Genomic DNA, 27859 nt, shown 5'->3' on the forward strand with positions numbered 1-27859 from the left:
GAAAGAAAGAAAGAGAGAGAGAAAGAGAGAAAGAAAGGAGAAAAAGTGAGGAGTGGAAAGGCTAACTTGGCCAAAGCTGCACAACTAGTGAACAGCAATGCTAAGACCCAAACCACTTGGTCTGACGCGAAAGCCTTTTGTTATCACATGTTACTACAGTCATGTATTACTGCACAGCTACAAGTTTTTAACATCTTGGTAAAACCAACAAATCTAAGAAAGAGATTCTCTGCTGGAAAACCCTTTGATTTGCCAAGCTTGGCTTTTGGAAGTCTGCAAGAGTACACAGCCAAATGGTCAAATATCACCCACTCTGTCTCCTTGAGAATTCATGAAGCTGTCAATGTCTCTCTCCCTTCTCTCTCTCTTTTGCTCTCTCTTTCTCCCTTTTTTCTCTCTCTCTCTCATCTATTCATTTATTATTGGATAGAGACAGAGAGAGAAATTGAGAGGGGAGGGATAGAGAGAAGGGGGATAGAGAGAGAGCCCTGCAGCCCTGCTTCACCACTCATGAAGCTTTTCTTCCTGCAGGTGGGGGATCAGGGGCTTGAACCCGGGTTCTTGCACACTGTGGTATATGTGTATAGCCAGGTGAGCCACCGCCTGGCCCAGCAGTCAGTGTCTGTCCATCCCCACTGCTGCTTCTTTAGTTCAAGTCCAAGATCTTTCTTCTACTAAGTTAGCATGGGAACCTCCTGAGTGGCCTTCCTGTCTCCAGCCCTAACTGGAGATGAAAAGGACAGGTCAAAACAGAATTCTCAAATTGTGCAGAGCTAACCCACAAATGCATGCACACCAACCTCGACAACTCTAGAAGCAAGGGTTCAAGAAAGGGAGGAGTAGACACAATTGCACACTTATAAATCCAAAGAAAGTCAAAAGCACAAATGGATGAAGACTAAATCTAACCGCACATTCATTGCAAAAATCTGAGTCTGCCCTTAGGGAATGTGAGCCAGGGAACATGGACAGAGAAGGACTGTGCTCTCCCTCCTCAGGGCTTGAAGAGGCTAAGCAGAGAAGCCCAGCCAGATGGAATCACCCACCCCTTCTGCACTACCCCAACAGAACTGAGTCTGGGCAAAGCAGTGGGCAGGAAGGAGATTCCTCACATGATCCAGCTTAAGCCTTCTTTTGTCCCTTTGCAGCTATAGGCTGTAGCAGGAGCTTACCAGAAATGCAGACAAAAGGAGGTATGAGATGGGCCAGAAAAGCCCTGCTCCTTGGCTTCCTCTGTGCCATGACACACCTGCCTCACCCCAGCACCTCCCAGTCCCAGCGTTTGCCAAGGGCCACAGGTAGGTGGACTGGGATCAGCTTCTCTGGATAAAGTGACGGGGGACAGGCTTGCTCGCTTCAGTTTTGCTCATATTTCCTGCTCTCTCTGCTCTGATGGTCAGCTTTGGAGAGGATATCAAGCCCTTCTAACCCCTCAAATAAGTTCCCAAAGCCTGCTGGAAAGGAATTCACCGGACATCATGAAGTGGGAGAGTCTCCCATTTTTTATTGTTGGAGATTTCATCATGAAAAATCTATTTCCTTTCCTTCTAGAAGTCTCTCTTCCAAAATGAACGAGTCTTTTCAGGTCTGCAGACAACATGGGCTCTGACATGGGAACCGAAAATTTTGTGGAAACTAAAAAAGAGGGCTCCCCTTTTTAAAAATAAAGCAGGCAAAAGAAAAAGATGTGCTTGCTCTCCAACCCTTACATCCATAGCCTGCAGAAGAAATCTCTCTCTGTGGGCTTAGGCAGTGGGACTCCTGTAACCACTCAACCTGCATCTCCTTTTCTCTACCAGGAAATAGCACCCAATGTGTTCCCTCTCCATCATCGGAGTTTCCCGAAGGCTTTTTCACCAAACAGGAGCGTGCAGAGGGAGGCATCGTTATCTACTTCCTCATTATCTTTTACATGTTCATGGCCGTGTCCACTGTCTGTGACGACTACTTCCTACCCTCCCTGGAGATCATCAGTGAGAGTAAGTACCTGAAAGTCTACCCTGTCTCCCTGCTTCCCCCTTCCCAGTCCCACTGCACCAGCTCAGCAGCAATCCTGCCCCATTCAGTCTTGAGAGTACTGATTTCTGTGTTTTAGATATCTATGTCCTTTTTGTTTGCTTGTTTGATTGATTGATTGATTGATTGGTTTAAAATCTAATATTTTTCACTCTTTTATATTTTTTAATATTCACTTATTTAATAACAGAGACAGAGAAAGATCAGAATGCTACTCTGATAATATACAGTATTGGAGTTTGACTCTGGGACCTCAGATTCGCAAAGTATGCTCTCTCTCTCTCTCTCTTTTCTTTTTTTAATGTTTTGGTTTTTTATTAGTAGTTTAATATTGATTTATACAATTGTGAGGGGGGTATAATTGTAATAGGGGTGAATTTCCTTACAGTTCCCACCACCAGAGTTCCATGCCCCATCCCCTCCTTACTTCTTATCCCTCTGGAAGTATAGACCAAAATTCTTTTTGAGGTGCAAGGTGGGAGTTCAGACTTCTGTAATTGTTTCTCCACAGGACATGGGCATTAGCAGGTCGATTCATACCCCCAGCCAGTTTATATCATCATCATCATCATTATCATTATCACCTTTAGTCATTAGATAGAGATAGCCAGAAATTGAGAGAGAAAGGTGGGATAGAGAGGGAGAGAGACACCTGCAACTCATAACATTTTCCCCTTGCAGGTGGGGACAGGGGGCTCAAAGCCAAGTCCTTGTGCATTGTTACATGTGTACTTAACCAGGTGAGCCATCACCCGGCCCCCTGTTTCTATCTTTCCACTGTGGGTTAGGGCTCTGGAGAGGTGAGGTTGTGGGACACATTGGTTAGGTAATCTGCCCAGGGAAGTCAGGTTGAAATCATAGTAGTTTCTGCAAGCTGGTGGCTGAAATGCAGTAAGCTGGAAAGCAGTACAACATATTTAATAAGCCATAAGCAAAGCATCTTCTCTACCCACTTAGCCATCTTCTCTATGTCTGGGAGTCCTGTGTCTTAACTGGTCCAGCGGTGGTTTTTCCTGGTAGGTAATGAGTAACAGAGCATCTCTAAATAGAGATTTGTACTATTATCCTTCCCACCTCCAGAAGCTCCTTATTTATCTACTTTGCTGTCTGACTCTTAATTAACTACTCCATGTGTTGAAAGAGAGGCATTAGGTGTGACTGATACTTGCCACTTTCTACTCTTCATGTGTTTATTTTTGCTCAAAACAACAGCAACACTTTTTAAAGTGTAAATGATGAACAGTTGCCATCCAGGGCCACACTCCTCCCTCTTTCTTTCTCAACATCCAGCCAGTGAGAAAGGTGATTGATGTTTATGACCTTGAAAAGTAGTTATAAGTCCCAGATGAAGTGACCTCAGGCAGCAGGTAATTAAAAATCTGGTTAATAAAATTGGAGTTCAGGTGCTGGTTCCTGAAAACCGTCAGTTCAACCCCCCTTCAGTCATGGATCTTACCCAGAATTCTGAGCGCTTAGCTTTCAGAGGTGCACTGATCCCTAGAATCAGATGTAAGTGATGTTTATATGCCAAGTAAGAAGAAGTATAGGCATTATCTATCTCTGTCTTCTGCAAGGTCTGTTTAGTTGATTAAGCATGTTCACTTCTGAGAAAGTCAAAGTGTTTGTGAAAGTGATCTTTAAATTATTTTTTAAAGTTTTATATATATAGTTTATCTATTAGAGACAGCCAGAAATCAAGAAAGTAGGGAATATAGAGAGGGGGAGAAACAGAGAGACACCTATAGCACTATTTCACCACTTGCAAAGCTGTCCCCATGTAGGTGGGGACTGACCTCCCTGTTAAATTGTTTTATTCTAAATAGTCTTACACTAATAATTTATTTGTAAATTATGGTGACCATTTTATGATAAAAAACTGTAGAACTCAGGAGTCGGGCGGCAGTGCTGCGGTTTAAGCGCACGTGGCACAAAGCACAAAGACCGGCATAAGGATCCCGGTTAACGACTCCCGGCTTTACCTTCCCTTACCAGTGGTGATGCCCTAAGCAGATTTTCCCCTCACTGTTTGTTTGCCTTGTCAAACTGTTCTGCATTTTTGCTGATAAAAATTGTCTTAAAATTCCTTTGATTGGGAGTCAGGCGGTAGCACAGCGGGCTAGCGCACGTGGCGCAAAGCTCAAAAACCAGCATAAGGATCCCGGTTCAAGCCCCTGGCTCCCCACCTGTAAGGGAGTCACTTCACAGGCAGTGAAGCAGGTCTGCAGGTGTCTGTCTTTCTCTCCTCTCTCTGTCTTCCCCTCCTCTCTCCATTTCTCTCTGTTCTATCCAACAACGACATCAATATCAGTAACAAAAATAACTACAACAACAAGGGCAGCAAAAGGGAAAATAAATTAATTAATTAATTTTTAAAAAATTGTAGAATTCTAGAATATTGAATCTTTCTTTCAAGTATGATCAAGCACATTCCACAAAAGACATGCTTGATATCGCCAGAATGTATACTCACTTCCATTCAAAAAAGCCACAGATATCATTTGAAATGTCTGTTATTTGTTTTAAGTGGAACTCCATTTTATGAAGTGTGTACTTACTTTACTACTCATGAGGTGAAATGTTTCATATTTTTATAAATTTGTGGCTTAGCTTTTGCACCTTTCCCCCTGTCTTCTATTAGGTGATATCCATCCTTTACTTCTTGATTTCTAAGACTTAACGTGATGTATATGAACACTTCCTTTTTCTAATGTAATTTTATATAATATTAGCTTGCACATAGTTCTTTTTTCCTTCTTTTTTATTGATTTAATTATGATTGACAAGACTGTAGGATAACAGCGGTACAATTCCACATAATTCCCACCATCAGAGTTCTGCATCCCACCCTCTCCCTTGGAAGCTCTCCTATTCTTTCTTCCTCGGGGAGTATGGGCCCAGGATCTTTATGGGGTGCAGAAGGTGGAAGGTTTGGCTTCTGTAATTGCTTCTCTGCTGGACATGGGCAATGACAGATTGATCCATACCCGCAACCTGTTTCTATCTTTCCCTAGTGAGACAGGACTCTGGAGAGGTGGGGCTCTAGGATATATTGGTGAGGTTGTCTTCCCAGGGAAGTCACTTTGGCATCATGGTAGCATCTGCAACTGGTGTCTGAAAAGCATTAAGATATAAAGCAGAACAAATTGTTTAATAACCAGGGACTTAAATGTAAAAATAGAGCAGATAAGATTTGGGGTCTCCACTTTGGAAAAAACTAGTAGGTCTATTTTAGGTATATTCCAAGGGGGGCCCATAACTTCATTAATTTTTGCCTAAGCCCAACAGCTAATATGCAGGTGGGCTAAAGGTATTGTCTGGGGAGATGGTGTCAGAGTTAGAAATAAGACTAGAAAGGTGGATCAAGGAAGAGAGTAGCTCCCAAATTTGAGGAAAGTATATAAACACCATTAACTGTAAACCACCCCCCTCAATTTGACCAAGGGCCCATATTCAGTACAGGAGCCTGTGTAACCTCTAAGTCCCTGTAGGTCTGAGCTCACATTCCATGTCACAGCTAGGAACTTTCTAGGCTGCATTCATTTCAGGACCAGTCTTCATTGAGTGGCAGAGTATGTTAACCCAGCCTCCCTTTGGAGAGTGAGGCAGTCCTTACCATTTCTGCTCCACATTGAGGGCAAGGTCCTGGAGAGGCCCACAAGCAGGCCCACAGTGCTATTCCTGATGGAAATGACCAACAATGGTGGAGAAAGGGATCTGTTAGAAGTCTAGGCCCATCATATCTATGTGAGAATCCCAGGATTTCCTGACTAGGGCCCCAGATGATGGGGTGGCCTGATAGTGAGCAAAAGATCCATCATGAAAATATGCCAGTCTCCTGTCTTTAACCAGCTTTTACAGTCCTTACTTTATCTGAAGAGCTTAGCCTTAGAGTGATTGAGGCAAGTGGAATAGGAGGGTATCTAGGTCTAAGTAGAAGCTATTTGATTAAATACCTCATGTTGTCTTTTTGAGGTCTTTCTACCTGCTTGCTGTACTTATTGTTTTACTGCAGACTATTTTACTTTAAGGTATATATTTTCCCCTAACTTATGGCTACATGTGCACATATACTCTGTCTTATGGGCCCTGGTCTCTATCTAGGTTCTGTTGCTTTGTTAGAAAGTGTGCCCCCTGAAATAAAATGAAGGAGTCCTATGAGTTAGGAAAGGTCTCTCTCAGCAGAGTAATGGAGCTGATGTTGACATTCCACACCTGACATCTCTGGGTGCAATCCAGAGTGAAACATGTCAAGGTGGTACTGGTTGCACTGATCTGGTTGAGATCAGCAAATGCAGTATGAAATGGTGGATGGAGAGATGGTTCACATAGTTCGTGCTTGCCTTACATTTTGTGTGTCTATCACATTGACATTTACGTAGCTCACGCAAATTCTGTGATAATTCTCTCGATTTTATACTTAGTCCTTTTATCTCTAGGTTATAAAGATTGTCATGCTAACTTCTAGTTACAGTTTCTTTTTTTTTCTACTTACATATTCCACTGGAAAGTTACTTTTCAATAGGTCACATTATATTCTATCAAAATTGCTTGGTTTCCATATATTGGGTTCTTATATACCTGCCTTTGTTTCCATATATATATATTTTTTGCCTCCAGTTTATTGCTAGGCCTTGGTGCCAGCACTATGAATCCACTACTCCGGGAAGCCATTTTGTATTGGATAGGATAGAGAGACATTGGGGGGGGGGGAGAGAGAGAAAAATAGATACCTGCAGACCTGCTTCACTGCTTGTGAAGTGAGCCCTCCCCCACCACAGATGAGGAGTAAGGACTCAAACCCAGATCCCTATACGGGTCCTTGTGTTTAGTACTATGTGTGCTTAAGCAGGTGCACCACCACCAGGCCCCTTTGTTTCTTTTTAACTCTATTCTAAAAGTCTTTCTGTGTATCTCCATCAGTACCACACTTTTTGTTAGAAAAACTAAATAAATCACATTTATATAAAACTAAGAAATTTAATATTCAAGGTACTGTATTCCACTAAAAATCTCTCTTCCTAGAATACAAAAATAATCAATTATTTTTGCTTTCACATTGCCAAACAATGATTTGACTGAAAAAAAATAATTCATCAAATCTTTTCTTTATACAAAATGGTCTTTTTGTATAATGCTAAATTAGAAATGAAATAACATTTCTGGCCTTGAGGAGAAAAACTGCATTAAAATTTAGATTGCCACTTGGAAATAATCTTCACTAAGTGAATTCAATAATAACTTGCGCCAACCCACTTGTGGAATCACCTTCAAATAACAGCAACAAACATGCATTTCTAACTGAGTTGCTCTTTGCTCTGAACAGTAGCCATTATGGATGCCTGATTGATGGATGCCCAGGCCATTGCCTCAGTTTCTTTAGCACTGAGAATTAAACCTTGTCTTGGGTGGAGAAGAGTTCGGCAGCAAAATGAGATAGAAATAGTGCCAGCTCGATTCCTTTTTATATGCCTATAAATTAATCCTGTCACTTCTTTTCCAAGGTCTAACGTGGCGTCATCCAAATTAGAACACCAGCAATAAAAAACAACCTCCCTGGCGTTTGCTTACATTCACAGAAACTGACCTCGGAAAAGTGTGCAAAAGCCTAACTTTTTTTTCATAGTTCTTTCGTGAACATTAGGCTCTAAATCACAACTATTTTATCCATCAATATGTCCTATTAATATGATTTACAAAACAATTTATTGAAGCATTCCAAAAATGTTCTGGAGTGTTCTTGTTTATTTGTTCATATAGCAGTTACCATAAAACAATTAGTTATAGATGATGCAGCGTGACTCTAAATTGAATATACACTTGGTTACATTTATTTTTATTTTTTATTTTATTTCATTTTGCCTCCAGGGTTATCACTGGGGTTCGATGCCAACACTATGAATCCACTGTTCCTGGCAACCACTTTTTCCATTTTATTGGATAGGACAGAGAGAAACTGAGAGGGGCGGGGATGATAGAGAGGAAGAGAGAAAGATAGATACCTGCAGACCTGTTTGACCGCTTACGAAGCAACCCTGCAGGTGGGAAGCCAGGGACTCAATCCCAGATTCTTCCACTGGTCTTTGCTCTCAGTATGTGCACTTAACTGGGTGCGCCAACACCCAGCCCTGTTTCATTATTCACAAAACACCTACCATGTAGCAATTGTTAGGTGGCTTTGTGGATGAGATAAAAAAAAAAAATTGAGGCTGAAAGGATACTAAATTACCAGTGTTTGCAAAGTCAATCCATGGCAGAAGCCTGTCTCTTGCAGGAAAAAAAAAAAAAAAAAAGGCCCCACACAAACTCAGGCATGTTCTCAGTTGCTGTGCGATGTAATTTTACAGGATAACACTATAGAACAAACAACACTTAGACTGCTGCCCTGTGCCCTCGGCCTAGCTGTTATGAAAAGATGCTGTTGTTCTACTCTTTTCCTCCAGTCCCATTTTCCCCATATAACTCCTAAAGAAAAAGAGGTAACTGTGATTATTTGAACAGAGAGCATGTGAAATTCATTCCATTATGAAGGGAATAAAAATATATACTCGGGAGCCAGGTGGTGGTGCAGCGGGTTAAGCGCACATGGTGGAAAGCGCACAGACCAGCATCAGGATCCTGATTTGAGCCCCAGGCTCCCCACCTGCAGGGGGTTCAGTTCACAGGCAGTGAAGCAGGTCTGCAGGTGTTTATTTTTCTCTTCCCCTCTTTGTCTTCTCCTCTCTCGATTTCTCTCTGTCCTATCCAACAACGACAGCAATAAAAACAATAATAATAACAATGATGGTAAACAGCAAGAGCAACAAAAGGGAAAAAAATTTTTAAAAATAAAAATTTAAAAATAATAATAATACTGTGGTCTGAGAGGTGGTGCAGTGGCTAAGGCACTAGACTCTCAAGCATGAGGTCCTGAGTTCAATCCCTGGCAGCACATGTACCAGAGTGATGTCTGGCTCTTTCTCTTTCTCTCCTATCTTTCTCATCAGTAAATAAATAAAATAAAATTTAAAATAATAATAATAATAGTAATAGTAATAAAACACACTCTACCCTACCCCATGAGGGTTACCTCAGGCTAGGGGTATGGGTCAACCTGTCAATGCCCATGTCCAGCAGAGAAGCAATTATAGAAGCCAGACCTCCCACCTTCTATACCCCATAGACATCTTTGGTCCATACCCCCAAGGGAGTAAAGAATAGGGAAGCTTCCAATGGAGAGAAGGGGATATGGCACTCTGGTGGTAGGAATTGTATGGAATTGTACCCCTCTTATACCATAATCTTATCATTCATCATTAAATCAATTAAAAAAAGAAATTACATGAAGAAAACTTTTCTGGACAGTAATAAGTTATACCTGGACACTGAAATATACAGTTACTGTAGGAAAAAAATATATGGAGTTTTTCTTCTCTCCCTATTTTTCTAACTCTGCAATGGTTGACCCTTAAATTCTGTAATACAATATTATTTTTTTGTATTAGGTTCTATGAAATTAGTGGATGAAATCGATCATGTACTGTGCCACTGTGCTTAGCAGATTATATGCACCATCAATTTTCACATTCAGAACAACTCTAGAAGATAGTTACCTCACTCTAATAGTCAAAGTCATCTTCCCCTCAGAGATAAGTCCTACTATCTGTGGTGGGTGGAAAAAATGGAGAGTTTGGGAAAGGGGTTAAAGAACGTCATTAGAGGGAGACACTGGGGGCTGGGCAGTAACACACCAGGTTAAGCATACATGGCATGCAATGACCAGCTTAAGGATCAGGGTTTGAGCCCCAGGATTCCTACCTGCATGGGGAGGGAGTCACTTTACAAATGGTGAAGCAGGTCTTCAGGTGTCTTTCTTCCTCTCTCCCTCTCTGTCTTCCCCTCCTCTCTCAACTTCTCTTTGTCCTATCTAACAATAACAACAACAGTAAAAACAATGGCAACAAAATGGGGAAAATGGCCACCAGGAGCCATGGATTGTATTTGTAGTGCTGGCACCTAGCCCCAACAATAAGCCCGGAGGCAAAAAATAAAGAAGGGATGAAGCAAGAGGTAAGGAGTGGGGTGATAGTGAAGAAACCTAAGGGGAATTCATCTTTGTGTTGTTACTCTAGACCCATGCCTGGGTAGGTCCTCTGAGCTGAGAGAGAGAGAGAGAGAGAGAGGAGATTCCAAATAAGGACAAGAAAGTAGAGGGAGTTTCGGTGGCCTCTGGTCATTCACATAAGCTGATCTATGAGACTTTACCTGAATGCCCCATGTATGGCTTGTGAACTTAATCACAGAACCTCATTTCTTATCTATAAGCAATTCTTAGAAACACACACACAAAAAATTCAATATAAAACTCCAACAATTGTAGGGAGAGTTATCTGAGCAGAGAGAGCACAGGACTTGCATGTATGGAGGCCAGAGGTTGATCCCTGGAACCATATATACTGGAATAGTGTTCTGATGACTCTTTCTTCCTCTACTTCAGAATGATAAATGAATAAATTCTTGTGATATGTACTAAGAGTTCCCTAGTCATCTAGTCACAAACAGTGCTCTAGACAAGAGCAGTTTTATTTATCTTTTCCCAAGTTATCTACATAGTAAACCACTGAGACAGCTTAAGACTGGTCAGTTGCTACAGACCAAAGTCTACAATGAGTAGATCTCTCTCTCTCTCTCTCTCTCTGTGTGTGTGTGTGTGTGTGTGTGTGTGTGTGTCCTGGATTATCACTGGGGCTTAGTACATGCATGGTGCCAACACAGTTCCTGGTGGTTTTTATTATTTTAAAATTTTTTTAATTTATTTTGGATAGAGAGAAACTGAGAGATATGGGGAAGTAAGGAGGGAAAGAGACAGAGAGACACCTGCAGCACAGCTTCACCACTTGTGAAGCTTCCCCTCTACAGATGGGGACTGGAGGCTTGAACCTGGGTCCTTGTGCACTGTGATGGCTGTGCTCTACCAAGTGTGCCACCACCTGGTCCCCATTATTATGTCCATAGACAATGAGAGACAGGTAGAAGGGGAAAGAGAGACAGACAGACAGACAGACAGACAGACAGAAGGGGGAGACATAGCACTGCTCCACCATTCATGAGACTTCCCCACTGTAGGTGGGAGCTGGGGACTTGAACCAGGGCCTTGTGCATGATAATGTGTGAGCTCCACCAGGTGAACCACCTGGCCTCAAAAACTTTTCCTTCGCAGTGTTTCACTAATATTCTATTCAGTTGGAAATTCTAATCCCTTCACCATGCTAATCCTCTGAGGTATAACATGTCTTATGTAAAAATGATCTTATTAAGGTTTTTTGGAGCAGTAGTCTTAAATAAAATATTTAGCTTTTTATTAAGCATTATTTTCACTCACTCTGCTTTGAACAAATATTTGCCCATGTTCTACTTTATGTTTCAGGAAAAGACAATACAAAAGGAATGCAGTTTTTAATTCCAGGTAGAATTGGTTGTAAACTGATAAAAAATGAAAGAGAGTGAATAATTCTGTGCATACGGCATTTGAATAGCCTACAGTTTCAGGGGATTGTTTGATTCTTAATCCTCATGAAATTTACAAAGGCAAAGCCTTCCTAAAGAACAAAGAATCTCAGAATAGTGCTTCCTCCCTGTCATCCAAGCACTCAGTCTGCTCTTAAGAGCATTTTTTGGCACTTTTTTTCTTTTTCTTTAATCTAAATTCTAGCCCCCTTAAATTGCATCTAAGTCTACCTGTAGCATATGGACCTATGTGTCAAGCCATCTCAATGTTATCAAGATGTGACTGCAAGAAAAACTATGATAATTATAAGCAAAAGTAAAGAAACTACATATTAATCTCTTCATTCTGTCTATGAGGGTAACAGAAAGAGGGCCTTTCAACAGCTGAAATGACCTAGTACCCACTCCCTCTCTGCACTTACTTGCTTTGTGACCATGGGCAAACCACAGAGCCCAAAGTCAGATACTTCAGCAGTTTGGAGATTAAATGTCTTGCATGTTTTATATGATAGGTTAAAGGCATCAGAAACACACTATAACATTAAGATAGTCTGAGGTATGTGCGGGGAGGAGCTTTCTCAGTGATACCAGACCTTTGGAATTTGTACAGGGTTTCATATTTTAGTCCATCACAGCTCAGACAGAATGAGAGGGACTAAAATGACTTTACTTATTGTTAACAACAACAACAAAAAAAAACAGAGGACCAGTCAAATAGCTTTAATGGATAGTAAACTGCTTTGCCATGTGTGCAAAGTAGGTTCTAGTCCAGCTAGCACCAAACTGAAGAAAGGTTTAGTGCTATCGTCTCTTTTCTTCTTTCCTACTCTCCCTCTCTGTCTCTATAAAAAAAATAATAATCAAAATATATAATGCAGATGTACTTTGCTGAGAGGATGCGCATTCATTCAGATTATACTGATTTCACTCAAAATAGGTCCAGAAATATTTGGAACTAATGTCTGAGTCAGTTTTATAAACTTTTTAAATATATAGATATACATATACTATGTGTGTATGTGTGTGTGTGTGTGTGTGTGTGTGTGTGTGTGCACAAACTATATGTGTGTGTGTGTGTTTGCTGCAACACTTCATTTTAGACCTTTGACTAGGTCTGAATGACCTTTTTTCCAAAACTCAAATCCATTCACAAAGGATGAAAATTTGCCACGTTGAATATCTTTCAAAATTATGCTACGGGATACCAAATTCATGTAAACCATGACTGTAACTGTTAAAATGCAATTTATGAAAGGATCTGAAATACATTTCAATGATAGCTGTTGTTAAAATACAAGTCTAAATGTGTAAGTTGTTCCTCCTTTATTATTTTTTTCCTCTGCAGGGGAGTCGCTTCACAGGCGGTGAAGCAGGTCTGCAGGTGTCTATCTTTTTCTACTCCTGTCTTCCCCTCCTTTCTCGGTTTCTCTTTGTGCTATCCAACAATGACGACATCAATAACAACAACAATAATAACTACAACAACAATAAAAAACAATAGGGGCAATAAAAGGGAAAATAAATTTTTTAAAAAGAAGAAGTCTAATGAACTTGTATGATCAGTTCACTTTCTATAAACAAAAGAATAAGCTACAGACCTATAAAGAAAACCCAACTTGACGATTTTTACTGTATACTGAAGGAAATGTCATTATACCACTAGAGTAATAGTGGGCATTTAGTAGTTATGGGGAGAATAAGGCAGAACACTATCTTTACTAATACTCTGTAGCTGAGGGAAATGCTACCCAAAGGTCAGGAAAGACAAAGCCAGTCTATTCTAAAGTTCAAAGGTATAAATCATCTTCCACAATATGCTTTGAATTTTGAGTTCTGTCTTTGAAGTCCTGTACATTTATCTATACAGGCTTTTCTTTCATAACTCAGTTGGACCACACTGAACAGCAACAAACCTTATTGTCATTGCCTTGTGATAAAGTGTTGAAAGGGTCACATGTTTTCCTACATTGAAAGACTTTGGTACAATTCCTTTTCTCTCTGTTTTTTTCTTCTTCTAATGAATACTCCAACAAGTGTTAAATCAACTTTTCAAGTGTACCTTGTTTCAACAGTTTAAGATAAAGCATTTTGTTCTTTTTTAATTTCTTCCATCTATTACATAGTTCTGGTCTGATCTGAGAATTCATAATATCCAATACCATTAAATTTATACATTCTCTAAAATTTATTGAAAACGTCCAAAGTAGTCTAGATTTCCAGTAACTATATTTCCTGTAAAAGGGATTGAAATGAGGGGTGGAGGATGATTTATAGATAGTTCTATCCATCACAAAACAGGGAGGAATATAGCTCAGCCACCCAGCTTGTTATAATTGACCTGCATAAGTACTATTCTTATATAGGGTTCCAAAAGTGAAATAGAAATACAACTGAACTCAGAACCAATAGACTCAGGATTTATGCACTAAGCTTCTTTCATCTAAGATTTTTACTATATATGAAACCTTGAGTTATTTAAACTCTTGGTCATGTTTCTTTATTTGTAAAATGGAAATGTCTGAGAACAGTGGAGATTATTAAATCATGCACATGAACTGTATGCCATACATAGATGTTTTACTTCATTTATAAAATGAAAAACAGTTAATTATGGCATAATATTGTCGAGCTTGTTCTGTTTTAAATCGTATGGTCTTACAACATATCACAGAGTTTATAAGATTATATAGCTCTCTCCAACTGGGAAAATAAATGCTACGAAGTAGAATTTACATAAATCACTACTCATCTCCTTTCATTAATCACTGCAGGTAAATGATCATCAAAGAAATTTGATGAAAAGCAAATGGTAAGGGATAGCTACAGGGTCTGCAGGGAATTATTCTAAAGACACTGAGAGGATGTTTTATAGCAGTTTAACAGATGGCAAAATGACTCAGATGAGAGCTGCTTAAGCCTCAGACCAAGCACACACACATCTCAGAACAATCAACAAACAAAAAATGATAAACTGGATTGTTTACATCATCAGCAGATATCACGAGGATAACTTTCCAAGCAAGTCCCATATCTTTCAGTATCAAAGCCAAGTACTGATTAGAATCTGCAAGGAATTTATCCCTTTCCCCTTCCCTTTCCCCCTTCCCTTCCCCTTCCCTCATTAACTTTGATCTTTCCATTTACCACTCTCCCTTCACACATCTTATTCTGGACTTGCTGGCTTTCCTGTTTCTTGCCATACAAGGTTCCACCTCAGAACATTTGCACTCATTCCTACTACAATACTCTGAGCACAGTAGGATTCGTATGTGGCTGGGTCCCTCACTTTCAAAATTTTTTTTTTTTTTTTTTTGTCTCCAGGGTCTGGGGCTTGGTGCCTGCACTACAGATCAACTGCTCCTGGAAGCCATGTTTTCCCTTTTTGTTGCCCTTGTTGTTTATCATCATCATTATTATTGTTGTTGTTATTGCTGTTGCTGCTGTTGGATAGGACAAAGAGAAATCAAGAGAGGAAGGGAAGACAGAGAGGAGGAAGAGAGAAAGATAGACATCTGTATATCTGCTTCACAGTCTGTGAAGTGACCCCCTGCAAGTAGGAACCTTGGAGCTCAAACAAGGATCCTTGCTCTGGTCCTTACACTTAGCACCATGTACACTTAAGCTGCTGTTCTACCACCCGGCCCCTGACTTTGAAATTTTTAAGTCACCTCAGTAAAAACCATCTTCCATATTTTACATCCCACCTCTGATTTGGTGGGTGTGCGTGTGTGTACATATGCCAATTGTTACTAGTGGCATTAGTTTACAAAATTGTATCATTTCAGGGATATAGTTTCACAAGTGTGTGTGTGTGTGAAGTCACTTCACCCAGCACCAAAGTGTCTGTGCCCTCATTAATCACCATACTCTTCACAAAGTCTAAAAGTGAGTTTGATTACTATGTTTTGAAGATTTTCCTCAGTTGTCTGTTCCACATATGAATGAAAGCATCTGGAAATTGTTGTTGTTTATCTCTTATATCACTTACTATAACCAAGTCCAGTCCCATCCATTTTGTCCCAATACAATATGACATGTAATGACCGAGTAGTAGTCCACTGGATGTGTATACTACAATTTCCTTATCCAGTGGTCTGGTCCATACTCAGCTTGTTTCCATATTCTGGCTATTGTGAATAGTGCAGGGATACAGAATATGGGGGAGGTATACATCCTTTCAAATTAGTCTTTTCATGTTTTTTGGACATAAGCTTATAGGAGTGGTATGGTTAGATTCTAACATGTTTTCATCTTTATTTAAAGATTCTCCATACTGTTTTTCCATGGGGGCTGCAGAAGTTTTTCTCCACAGTCTCTAATATCATACATATTTTATCTTGTCCTCTTCCTTCCACCCATTAGCATTAAAGCTCCATGAGAGAAGAAATGTCTGTTTTGCTACTGGCATATTCCCTGCAAATAAAAAGCCACTAATACCGTAGGTGCTCAGTAAATATAGCAAAAGAACAAGCAGTATCCAAGTGTTCCAATTACTTATGGCTACGCAACAATTCTCCCTCAAACTAGTGTTTGTTAAAACAATCTTTTCTTTTCTTTTTGTCTCCAGGATTATTGCTGAGGCTCGGTCCTGCACTACAATGCACTGCTCCTGGGGGCCATTTTTTTCATTTTGTTGCCCTTGTTTTTACCCGTGTCTTCTTTATTATTGTTGTTGTCATTGCTGTTGTTGTTGTTGGGTAAGACAGAGAGAAATCAAGAGAGGAGGGGAGACAGAGAGGGGGAGAGAAAGACAGACACCTGAAGACCCGCTTCACCACTCCTGGGGGCTCGAACCGGGATCCTTAAGCCCATCCTTGCACTTTGTGCCATGTACACTTAACCTGCTACACTACTGCCTGACCCCCACAACAATCATTATATTGTCTCTGTTTTGTGCCTTTACTGGGCGATTAGCTATGTGGTTTTGCAAACGCAGTTGTAGTCAGAAGATAGGACCGAAATGGTCTAAGATCTCCCTCCCTTCTATGTTTGGTGCCTGGAATGGAAGTTTCAGAGCCTGAAAGCAGGGGCTACTCAGGCATTTCTGTTTCTGTGTAGGCTCTCCATCCACTCTAAGGACTTGATTTATTTTTGCCACTAGTATTATTACTGATATTTGATGCCTACAGGGTGGCTCCGTTATTTGCAGCAGCCATTTTTGTTCGCTTGTTTCTTTCTCTGATAGAGACAAGATTACAGAGGGAGAGGGGGGGAGACAGATACCTGTAGCACTGCTTCATTATTTCTGAAGCATACCACTTCGTAACACCGCTAACCAGAATTTATATGAGTTAGCTTAAAACGCCAAAACAAATATCCCTTGAAGAGAGAACCACATGGAAAATCTTTTTTTTAACCTTTTATGCCCTTAAGTCAAAAATACTATGGTAGTGCCAGGTTCTGTTAATCAAAAAAGTCCACCCAGGCTTAGGAGACATAAACACTAAAGCATTTTTTTATAGAAGTCTAGAAAATTATGTGGGCTGAAATATTATACTTTATAAAATATAAATTACAATGCCACACTAACAGAAAAAAGAGGAACAATAGGATAAAAGGCAATGACTGCCCAGCAGGAAAGAGGAAAATGTGGACTTGAAAGTGGTCTCCACAGGCAGGAAATAGTAAAGGAATACAGACTCCACGTGACTGGAACTCAACCAAGCGCTCCAGAGTTTGAGTACTCATGAAGGCTCAAATACCAAACACCAATATGAATATCTGATAACAAACAACAAAGTATTGCTATCAAAACTCTGGAAACCTCTAATTTTTAATGCTGACTTTTGACACTGTATGAGACCAGGACAGAAACATTAAGGCCTAGCTTGCTATCTTAGTACAAGTTTCAGATGCAACCTTGTTGTAAAGGTGGTTTCTTCAATTTAGTTTTCTTTTTATCTTCTCCATGGGAAAGGCCAAAAGTTCCCTGAAGACTCCTCCTGTCAATCACAATGAGCTTAATAGAACTGAAAACTTGTAAGTCAGGGGTTATACACAACTGAACAGTAATGTTTTCTTGCATTTCCAACTCTGGAGCAAAGTTTTAATAGTTCCATATTTTTTTTTACTGTATAGTGTCCTTATACAATATGAATACTTGTTATTTTAATTTTGTTTGTATTTGGACAAGACTGATATTGACCATTGCTGCTTGTGAAAAAGCACAACCTAGCTTCCCCTATACATTTTTTCAGATTTTTAAAAGTATTTTCTCTTTTGTTGTCCTTGTTTTATTGTTATAGTTATTGTTTTTGATGTCATCATTGCTGGATAGGACAAAGAGAAATGGAGAGAGGTGGGAAAGACAGAGAAGGGTAGAGAAAGACACCTGCAGACTCGCTTCACCCTGTGAAGGGCCTCCCCAACAGGTGAGGGGCCGGGGGCTCCAATGGGGATCCCTACACTGGTCCTTGTGCTTTGTGCCACGTGGGCTTAACCCTCTGTGCTACCACAGGACTCCCTTCAGATTTTTTTTTACATAAACACCATTCCCACCACCAAAAGACTGTGTCCCATGCACCCCCCATGAAGCTGAACACCCACCCTCACCTTCAGATTTTTCATTCATTTTATTTAGGTTTTCTTCCCTTTCAAATTCAATGATTCCCCAATTACCCTTTCTTAGCTCTTACTGGATGACTGTTGGCAGTGTAGTTTGAAAGAAATCATGCTGTTGCTACCTACCTAATAACTCTTCTATCCAGAAAACTGGGAGGAGGGGGTGGTCAAGTCCATATGTGGCACTCAGGATACTGAGCTGCAGTGAGTTATGGTTCACCTGGTCTTTTCTCATTTTCTACAGCAGCAGGAAAAAATAAAGTACATTTGACAGGAAAGCACAACACTGGAATCCTCTGTAAGTTGATCCTACATGTTTTATTTTCTCCAGCTGATGTCAATATCACTGTCTTCAGTACTCCCAGTACTTCTGTGAAGCCAGTTTACATACAGAAAGACATACTCTTTCCATGTGCCACTTTGCCAGTCATAACATTACTTTCATCTGTTCTCAGCCCTCGGATTGTCTCAGGATGTTGCTGGTGCAACCTTTATGGCTGCAGGGAGTTCAGCTCCTGAATTAGTTACAGCTTTCCTAGGTAAATATTGCTCCTTCTACTTTTGTGCTTGCTTAAGCTGATTTTTATCTGAACTTCACACTGACTGAGCTGCTTCCTTGCTCATAGGTGTATTTGTCACAAAGGGAGATATTGGCATTAGCACCATTCTTGGATCTGCGATTTATAACCTCCTTGGCATCTGTGCAGCCTGTGGCTTACTATCTAACATGGTATGCGAAGAAATGCTTTCAAATACAATTTACAGTTGAATTGTAAGAGCTGTTTGTAGTGTGAAAGACGACACCAGTAATGTGTTCAAACAAATTTATTCATCAGTAGAAAAAACGACATGTATTCAATTTAAAGTTAACCACAAATAGCTTTTGGTCAAATATATGAAAACCAGAGTAGGTTTAAGAAACACAACTTTTCTTAAAATTTTTTTCTCTAAGCAATATGCAAAAGATAATCCTTAGCTACAAATATACAAACAACTTTAGTTATTATTACACTAAGCTTGTACTTGAAGAAGTTACAGTGTCATGGAAACAATAAGTTAACTCTCACTTTTACAGGTTTCAACACTATCGTGCTGGCCCCTTTTCAGAGACTGTGTGGCTTATGCAATTAGTGTAGCAGCCGTTCTTGGTATAATATTTGACAACCAAGTTTACTGGTAAGCATGAACTAATCTTACGTAAAGCACAGCACAGAGAGGATTTGCATGAAACTGTCATAGTTGAGGAAACTCCCCCGCCCATGTTATTTTAGTCACTTTTGAACTCTCTGCCATGTCTGCATGCTTCCCAGGTAGCCCTGAGTTTACCTTCACATCACAACCGCTGGTTGTGTTCTTCCTATTTTGTAGTTTCTCTTCAGTCACTCATGTCTCTCTCTCTTTTTTTTTTTTAATCACTGTATATTACCATCTTCTTTCTCCTCACTGGCTATCTTCTCAGAAAGTCTTCTAACCACTGTCACCTATTAGAGCCTCAACAACTGACTTTTTTTTTTTTTCATCTAGTGGACTGTTTATTCTGTTTGGTTACAAGTGGTCATGTGCAATACTGGAGAGTGGAAATGATGAGGGAGAAAAAGGAAGACTGTCCTTAAGTTCCTCCACATTTTTATTTTTATTAATTTTAAATGTATTTTCATGTCATGCCTCTAAGGACCAAGTGTTAAGGATTCATCACAAAAATTGTTTATTTTGTTAATCTGTCTTGCTGATCCAAAAATCAAACAAATGAGGGGTGAGATAGTGGACAGATAACTTTTTCAGTTACTATTATCAAGTATACTAGGTACTTATTACTATGCTCAGTGGATACTATTAAAAAGAAAAAAAAATACAAAGCCAGACAGGTTGAGCATTACACAATGTCAGAGCACACCAGAAAAACAATGTGACAACACCTACCTGCTGTGAGATCATTCAGCAGTGCTCTCAGATCTAGCAAGGAGCAGCATTTCTAATGAACTATGCTGAAATAAAGTCTGCCTCTCAAAGAAAGATTGTAGGCTATGATAGGGATCCTTCTGGGACTTAGAAGCTGTGTCTCATTGGGACAGTGGCTTTAGTATCCAAGTTAAGGCTCTCCACTCAAGAAGTCAAGAGCTCTGCTTCCAGTTGCAGTGTAGATTCACTGAGCATAAAATAACAGATAAGCGGGAGAGCTGGAAGATAGCTGAGCCAGTAGAGTGTACACTTTCCCATGTGTGAGGACCCAAGTTTGAATACTCAGCCACCACATGGAAGCACTATGCAAAGAGGAAGTTTCCAAAGTTGTCAAACAGTCCTAGGGTCACTCTCCCCTCCCGCCCCTTTGCCCTGTGTTGGGAGGAGGATTTGACAGCCTGCCTGGATGGACAGAATCATGCAGGGGGGAAGAAAATGGTTTAACAAGTAAAAGAAATTAAATGTAAGACTGAAATGCTGTGGATGATTAACTAATCATAATCTTTAAATAGGAAATCAAATCTAGACAAACAGCTCTCTGTGCCTTCTCCCTTGTGAAAACAAACCACATGCAGTTACATTAAACAAACAACAAACCTCTGTCTAGAGCAAACTGAAAAGCCCCAGCCAAAGCTAATATAATCTGAGTATTTCACAAAATATTTCCTACACAAGTAAACTCAGACAAGGTTAAAATTAAGAAATACTATAGTCTTCCAAAGTATGTATTTTGATGGCTATACATTGCCAATAAAGGTTGATTTTTACCCGTAACTATTCATCAGTCTCACTTGTATTAAAAATCTATAACTAATTTTCAAATCATTTTTATGTCTGCCACTTGGAAGATACAATGAAGACAATAAATGAATAATCCTTTTATTTTTAAATCTAGAAAGGGCAATGTCAACCTTTTAAAATCAACAGATTTACACTACTAACAATGCTGTTGCCAGATTTGGACACATCTACAAACTCAAACTACAGCTAGAGTTGTTTGTTTTATTCCTCTGTTAGAAGTAAGTAAATACAGCCCAGGTGCTGTTAACTCTAAAATGACTTGTTTTTAATCTAGAACGCCATCTCTCTAATTTGTAGGTATGAAGGAACTTTACTGCTTTTGATATATGGACTCTATGTGTTGGTACTGTGTTTTGACATAAAAATTAACCAGTATATTATAAAGAAATGCAGTGCTTGCTGCACCTGTCTTGCTAAAGCGCTTGAGGAGAGATATGAACAGCAGCCACTAATGGGATGGGAAGATGAGAGGCAACCATACATCCGTCGGCCATCAAGAACCGACAGCGGAATATTTCATGAAGACTCAGGCTACTCCCAGCTTTCTATAAGTTTACACAGTCTTGGTCGTGTTTCTGAAGGTATTAACTACTACTAGGTCTACTTAGTAGAAATCTGTGAGAATTTCATTTCAACTTGGCAAGTACTATTTGTATTTTTAGTGTAAAATAAACAAATACACTGTAGAAATACAAAGATGATGAAAGTATTCTCCTCTATCTGTAAGAAGCTTCCTGTACTGTAAGGAGAAAAAAGCAGAATAGCTAAACTATAAAGGTATAGATACCACAAGGAGAAAGAATTAAAACTCCCTAGTAAGATAGACTGCATGTAAGTTTGTAAGGATGGGTAAATAGGAAAGGTTATCATAAGAGAAGGAAGCATTTCAGCTGAGCTTTGGAAAGCAGCTACAACTGAAACTGATGTCTTGATTTACAGCCAACAAGAAAGAACTACTGAAATCTTTAATTATGTAAATCATGTAGTTATGATAAAAGTATGTTCTGTGGATGGTGCCAAGGAAATAACATCAGAAAAGACCTGTTCAACTACTAGCATAATGGAAGCACAAAACATGCATAAGCAAGCAGAGGAAAGACGGATAAAAAGGGATTTGTATAGCAAGAGTTTTAAATGCTTTGCAAGCCTTGAGGACAAAAGGTATGGAGGCATATACTAGCTGATGCATTTAGTAAGTGCCCACACAGAATGAATGCAGTGGGAATGAAATAGTACACAGGTAAGACAATACAAAGGAGGCATCACCATGACAAGGCAACAGAACTATATGATAAGGGGGCAAAAAAAGGACCTAAGATCTCTCAGGTGCTCAGACTACTTAAATATGGACACAACATTTATGTAAATATGTTTAATAGGCATCAAATTCAGCTGTGGTCAAACATAGAAGTTTATGGATTAGTTACTAATCAACTGATATCATGAAACACATTCTAAACCAAATTAAGTGGAATAAGAAGAGAAGCTAATATTGAAAAAAAAAGACTTTTCCTTTTATAAAAGTTAGTTTCTAGTCTTTAAGATTTAATATTATATATATGGACATATATAGAATTTTATAAGAAGAAACTTAAAGCATTCGGTTCAAGCATTTTAATTACACTAAAATTATCTCTAGTATTAGTTAATAATAATAATCTATGTAGCCAAGGACTGAAAATTTCTAATTAATTATTCTACTAGCATTAATTGTAATGATTTGATCCAATATATGGACAGGTATGCTATTTTCTAAATGTCATACAAATTTTCAATGAATTCCCATTTTATCAAGTCTAATATCATTATCTTCTAACTTAACAAAAGAAATTGAATAAAGGAACATACTAAAATTTTACAAGGTACAGTACTGATTATATACCAGCTCCTACCTTATTAAGGGTTTTTATAATAATTACAAAAAATCTGATTTTATTAATAAACACAAGTGGAATCCTCAAAAAAAAACTCTTAAAATGAGAATTAGAATGGAATATTGAACCAAAGGGAAAAATTATGCTATAATTACTATATATTCCCCAAGTATGTATTATCTAATACACAGGATAGGCAGAACATCGTTAGCATTAGGAAGCAAATACAACTAGAGTAGCTACCGTAGAAACAAGGTTAATCTTTAAGTGAAAAGACAGTAAAGGCCATTCACACAGCAGAAAACTAAATGATAGCTGACAAGCTGTAAGCATCATATCTGATGCTTACAGCATCAGATATGTATAGATAGTGAGTGGCCCAAGGTAATGTGATAGTTCTAATGCCTCAAATCAAGAAATGCTGAGTATCACATCTTAACACTGCCCTTTTTTTTTTTTTTTTTTTTGCCAGCAATAAGGGATCCAAATGTTTTTAATAGCCTCTTAAAAACTGAAAGCTAATTTATTTCAATGTAGCTTTCTAAATGGACATTTCAAACTTAATTGGCCATTAGAGAAAACTGAAAATGGTTTGATTTCTCAACAGATCCACCAAGTGTTTTCAGCATGCCTGAAGCAGACTTAAAAAGAGTATTTTGGGTATTATCCCTTCCTATTATTACATTACTATTTCTAACCACACCAGACTGTAGAAGAAAGTTTTGGAAAAATTATTTCATAATAACATTTTTCATGTCTGCACTATGGATATCTGCATTCACCTATGTCCTGGTTTGGATGGTCACGATAACTGGTATGTAGCTTAAGTATAATAGCATAATAAAAACAAAATAATCGGTTTCATATGGGAACAAATTGCATATATTCACTAAAACAATCTAGCTAAGGAGCAAATACCTCTTTCAGCAAGAGTAAGGTTAGCGCTATTTACAAAAAAAAATTACATATTAATATAACAAGCTTATACAGGTTTTGTTAAGTTTCATATTACATATCAACAATATTCTTACTACTATACAACACAGGTGTACAAGTCTAAGGATCATCTTATAACTGAAATAAAACTCATGATGCCTATTATGCTTTAATCATACCACACTGCATGGAGATCTACAATATGCTCTTTATAGTGAATCCCATTCCATCAGTAAAATATATCAAAAGCGTCAGTGTTTTGGGAAAATAATGGGTGCTCACTGTTTAAATGGATAGAATTTTTTTTTTAATCTAGTGATTGACAAGCACACTATGAATTGAGTGAAAACAATATAAAACAACAAAGTTTCATTTTAAGTTTCTGTTACCTTCATGATTGAGATTTAAACATTACTGCTTGGCCATTATCAGTTCTAGTCTAGAAAGAAAACCTGAATATAGATAAGACATAGAACAAAAGATCGGAAATTTCTTCCCAAAAGAGCACCTGGAGGGACTTAAGTCAGAGGTAAACAAACCTGTGTGCCGCACTGCCAGGCCTCCTGTTTGCCGAGCACAGCCATGCCCATTCATTGATACAGCAGGTCAGAGTACATCCACACCAGAGTAAAGAACCGAAACAGAGGCCATATAGTCTGCAAAAGCTAAAATAACTGCTTCCTGATCATTTACAAACAAGTTCACTGTGACCTTTGACTTTTCCCAAATTAAATATATGACACAGAAAAATATGCTAGCAAAAGTCAGATTTTGCAAAATGAGAAGGATGAAAGAAATCCAATTAGTTTGCAAATTCTATGTCTCCCAATCTTCTCAGTCAGAAAATATTTGATAGTAGGAAAACAGAACAAGAACAAAAGAAAGTAATAGAAAATATAATAGTGCCAAGATGATCAATATCGGTGTTGTTTATATATGCTGAATTCTGTAAAATCAGCAAAAATTAAGAACATACATACATATACACACATATATATGCAATAAGTCAGTTATTTTAATTCAAATTTTCAAAAAATTAAAATACTAAGGAAAGTTCCAATTACAACATTAAAAGAATAGGTACATTTACTTTTTTTAACCTTCCTCTGGTTCTATTTCCCAGAATACATTTAATAAATTCTGAACTTACATGAAACATAACAGATGTCATAAATTGAGATTATAATGTTAAACTCAAGTACAAGTCTATTTTGTATCCTTCATATTTATGGCACTTTCCATAAGAAAATGGTAATTTAGGTATATTACTAAATGGAACTAAAATTAAGATAAAAAACATATACCAATATATTTATAACTTGCTATTAGCTATAAATATATTTACTTTAAGCATTTTATTTTTTTTTCCTTTGACTGAGAAGAATAGGATAGACAGGGAGAGAAAAAGAGGCACCTGCAGCACTGCTTCACTGTTTGTGAAGCTTCCCTCGCTCCCTGCAAGTGGGGACTGGGAGCCTGAACTGGGTCCTTGAGCACTGTATGATGTGTGCTCACTCAGGAGTCAGCACCCAGCCCCAACTATTTTAAGAAAATGTTTTTAAAAAGAGAGAAAATGACAAGTCTCATATATCCTGGTGGAAAACTAGGTGATTCCCCCCAGATATCTGTCATTATGTGCCTATTTTCTTTGTGTTTGGTAATGAATGCTGAAATGTTTACAAGCAATGACTAGTGAATCTATAAGACATATAACCGGTAATATTTTGTTTAACTATAGGTGAAACATTGGGAATTCCAGATACAGTAATGGGCCTTACTTTGTTAGCAGCAGGGACGAGCATACCAGACACAATTGCAAGTGTATTGGTTGCAAGAAAAGGTAAGGATTAGGTGCCTCAAACTGCAATGTCTATTCTTCAAGACCGGTTGAAATTTATCCAGCAAAGATACCTTTGACGATATTAATTTCCTAGGTAACGCACTTGAAGAAAAAAAGAGACTCATAAGGAAGGATTTGCTATTTAACAGTAGATTAATTTCACTAATTCTAATCTCACAAATAATATTTCTCTGAAATATTCCTGAAATTATAATTGTACAGGCTAAATTAGAATGAAAAAAGCAACAAGTAATCTAAATACCTCATTGAAAAATGGTTTAATAAATAAAAATAATTATTATCAGATAAATAAATGTTAAGACACTAAATACTAGTGCCTTCAAAAAAATACAAATCCAGTAAGACTGTTTGCTCTAATACAATTTTCCAAAAGCAACAAACAAGAAGGTATCCAGTGTTTTTACTTATGAAGCTTGTTAACAAAATAAAGCACATTTTAACAACCTACTTTCCCCCCCCCAGGCAAAGGAGATATGGCCATGGCTAATATCGTGGGATCCAATGTTTTTGATATGCTGTGCCTTGGGATCCCGTGGTTTATTAAAACTACATTTCTAGATGCATCTGCTCCTGTAGAAGTAAACAGCAGAGGCCTAACCTACATAGCCATCTTACTCGACATTTCAATAATTCTTCTCTTTTTAGCAATTCACTTAAATGGCTGGAAACTGGACAGGAAACTGGGAATAATCTGCCTATTATTATACTTGGGACTAGCTTCATTATCAATTCTCTATGAGCTTGGAATTATTGGAAACAATGAAATAAAGGGTTGTGGAGATTAAAATTAAAATGTCATGTGGAAAACATGGATGGATGATGGGTAAAGGTAGGAAGGGAAAACTGTGTTTTCTTCATTTAAGTCAATAAAAACATGCTGAACTTTAAAATTCAAAACTCACATCAGTTCTTTACCAAGAAAAAATCATTTAAAACCAACCAAAATCATATTCTAAGTTGCCTGAGCCCTTTCTTTTCAATGACAATTACATATATAAAGCATGAGTTTGGGGGTGGGGGGCATGTATATTTTACCTTACATGTTGATAAAACCGTGGGGAAACTTAAACACACAAATCCCTCTATGCAGTACCGAAAATAACAAGAAAATGGCTTATTTTGTTAAAAACAGTGTAACCATTCATTTAAACTGAATGATGAGACGTCTTGTCTTTAAATATCCAAACTTGAGGTTAACACACACACAAAAAAAAATCACAGTATATTTAACACTATACTGTTAAAAAGCTGGTGGGAGTTTAAAAGTTCATTTTCACAACTTTCTAAGCATACACTACTACAGAAAACAAAACAGAACAAAATGAAACAAACAAACAAACAAAAAAACTTCTACTAGTAGGTTCAGCAAAAACAGATATAAGAATGTTCCAGCTGTGGCTGTTTGAAATCATGCATTACGATCCAAGCGGACATCAATTTCTCTGCCACTGATTTTTATGCCATTCATTATCCTGCAGGCTTTTTCAGCTGATTCTGGGGAGTCAAATCTAACGGTGCCACAGCCTTTTGACTTTCCATTCTCCATTTTTATTTCAGCAAACATTACATGGCCTGCAAAACAAAAATTATAGAAGTACTAGTTAAGCAAGTTTGAATTCACTACAGGTTTGAAATTTCTCATAGCAAAAGAACCAGTGAGAAATTTAACTAAGAACATTAATGATTAAAAAACAGCACGATACAAGTATATTCTCATCAATGATTTTAGAATATGATGAAAGTCATACAAAGTAATAAACATATATGTCAGAAATTAAAAAATGCAATCAAGATACATTTGCATAGGATTTATTTTCTCCTGAAATAATTTAATTGGAGGGAGGAGTAATGGTTTATAGCACAGTTGTCACATGGGTACAAAATCTCCCCATGACAGGTATCTTACAAAACACTCTTACCTCCAAATCAGGTCCCTTCCCACCACTAGCATTTTTTTTTAATAGGATTTCATTTTACGGGCAGAACTTTGATGGTAACATGCCCTGACCATGTATATTTGGACATTTATGCAATACAAAAAGTGACCTACAGACACTTCTCCTGGGGGATGCTTCACAGATGGTGAAAAGCAAGTCTGCAGGTGTTTATCTTTCTCTCTCTTCTCTATCTCCCCTCCTCTCTCAATTTCTCAGTGTTCTGTCAAATAAAATGGAAAAAATGGACACTAGGAGCAGTGGATTCATAGTGCCAGTACCAAGCCCCAGCAATAACCCTGGAGGGAAAAAAAAAAGTACCTCTTTTATGGTTAGATTCCAGATCTGCTTTTTACTGCAATCCCATTATTCTTATTCTAGATTTAAAGTCTACTAGTCAAGTCAGAAGTAGCATATGCTTTCATAAATCTTCA

At 38.3% G+C, this 27859-nt stretch overlaps 2 protein-coding genes across 3 annotated transcripts in view; one reads left to right on the plus strand and one right to left on the minus strand.

Annotated features, from left to right (window-relative positions):
- Positions 1-1087: 1087 nt before the first annotated feature.
- Positions 1088-26359, plus strand: SLC24A5 (solute carrier family 24 member 5). Its single transcript, XM_007517314.3, has 9 exons — positions 1088-1298; positions 1800-1979; positions 18516-18599; positions 18687-18790; positions 19136-19236; positions 21118-21401; positions 23302-23508; positions 25369-25470; positions 25954-26359. The coding sequence occupies exons 1-9, from the start codon at positions 1178-1180 to the stop codon at positions 26274-26276; spliced, it is 1506 nt and encodes a 501-aa protein (XP_007517376.1). The 5' UTR covers positions 1088-1177; the 3' UTR covers positions 26277-26359.
- A 246-nt stretch (positions 26360-26605) lies between these two features.
- Positions 26606-27859, minus strand: part of MYEF2 (myelin expression factor 2) — a 37222-nt gene continuing 35968 nt past the window's right edge. For both annotated transcript variants that reach the window (XM_016185649.2, XM_007517315.3), the window contains one exon: positions 26606-27063. In XM_016185649.2, coding sequence (XP_016041135.1) covers positions 26900-27063 — 164 coding nt within the window. In that variant the 3' untranslated portion in view covers positions 26606-26899. The remainder of the gene's footprint in view (positions 27064-27859) is intronic.

Source organism: Erinaceus europaeus, chromosome 16, assembly GCF_950295315.1.
Source record: "Erinaceus europaeus chromosome 16, mEriEur2.1, whole genome shotgun sequence".
NCBI classification, from domain to species: Eukaryota; Metazoa; Chordata; class Mammalia; order Eulipotyphla; family Erinaceidae; genus Erinaceus; species Erinaceus europaeus.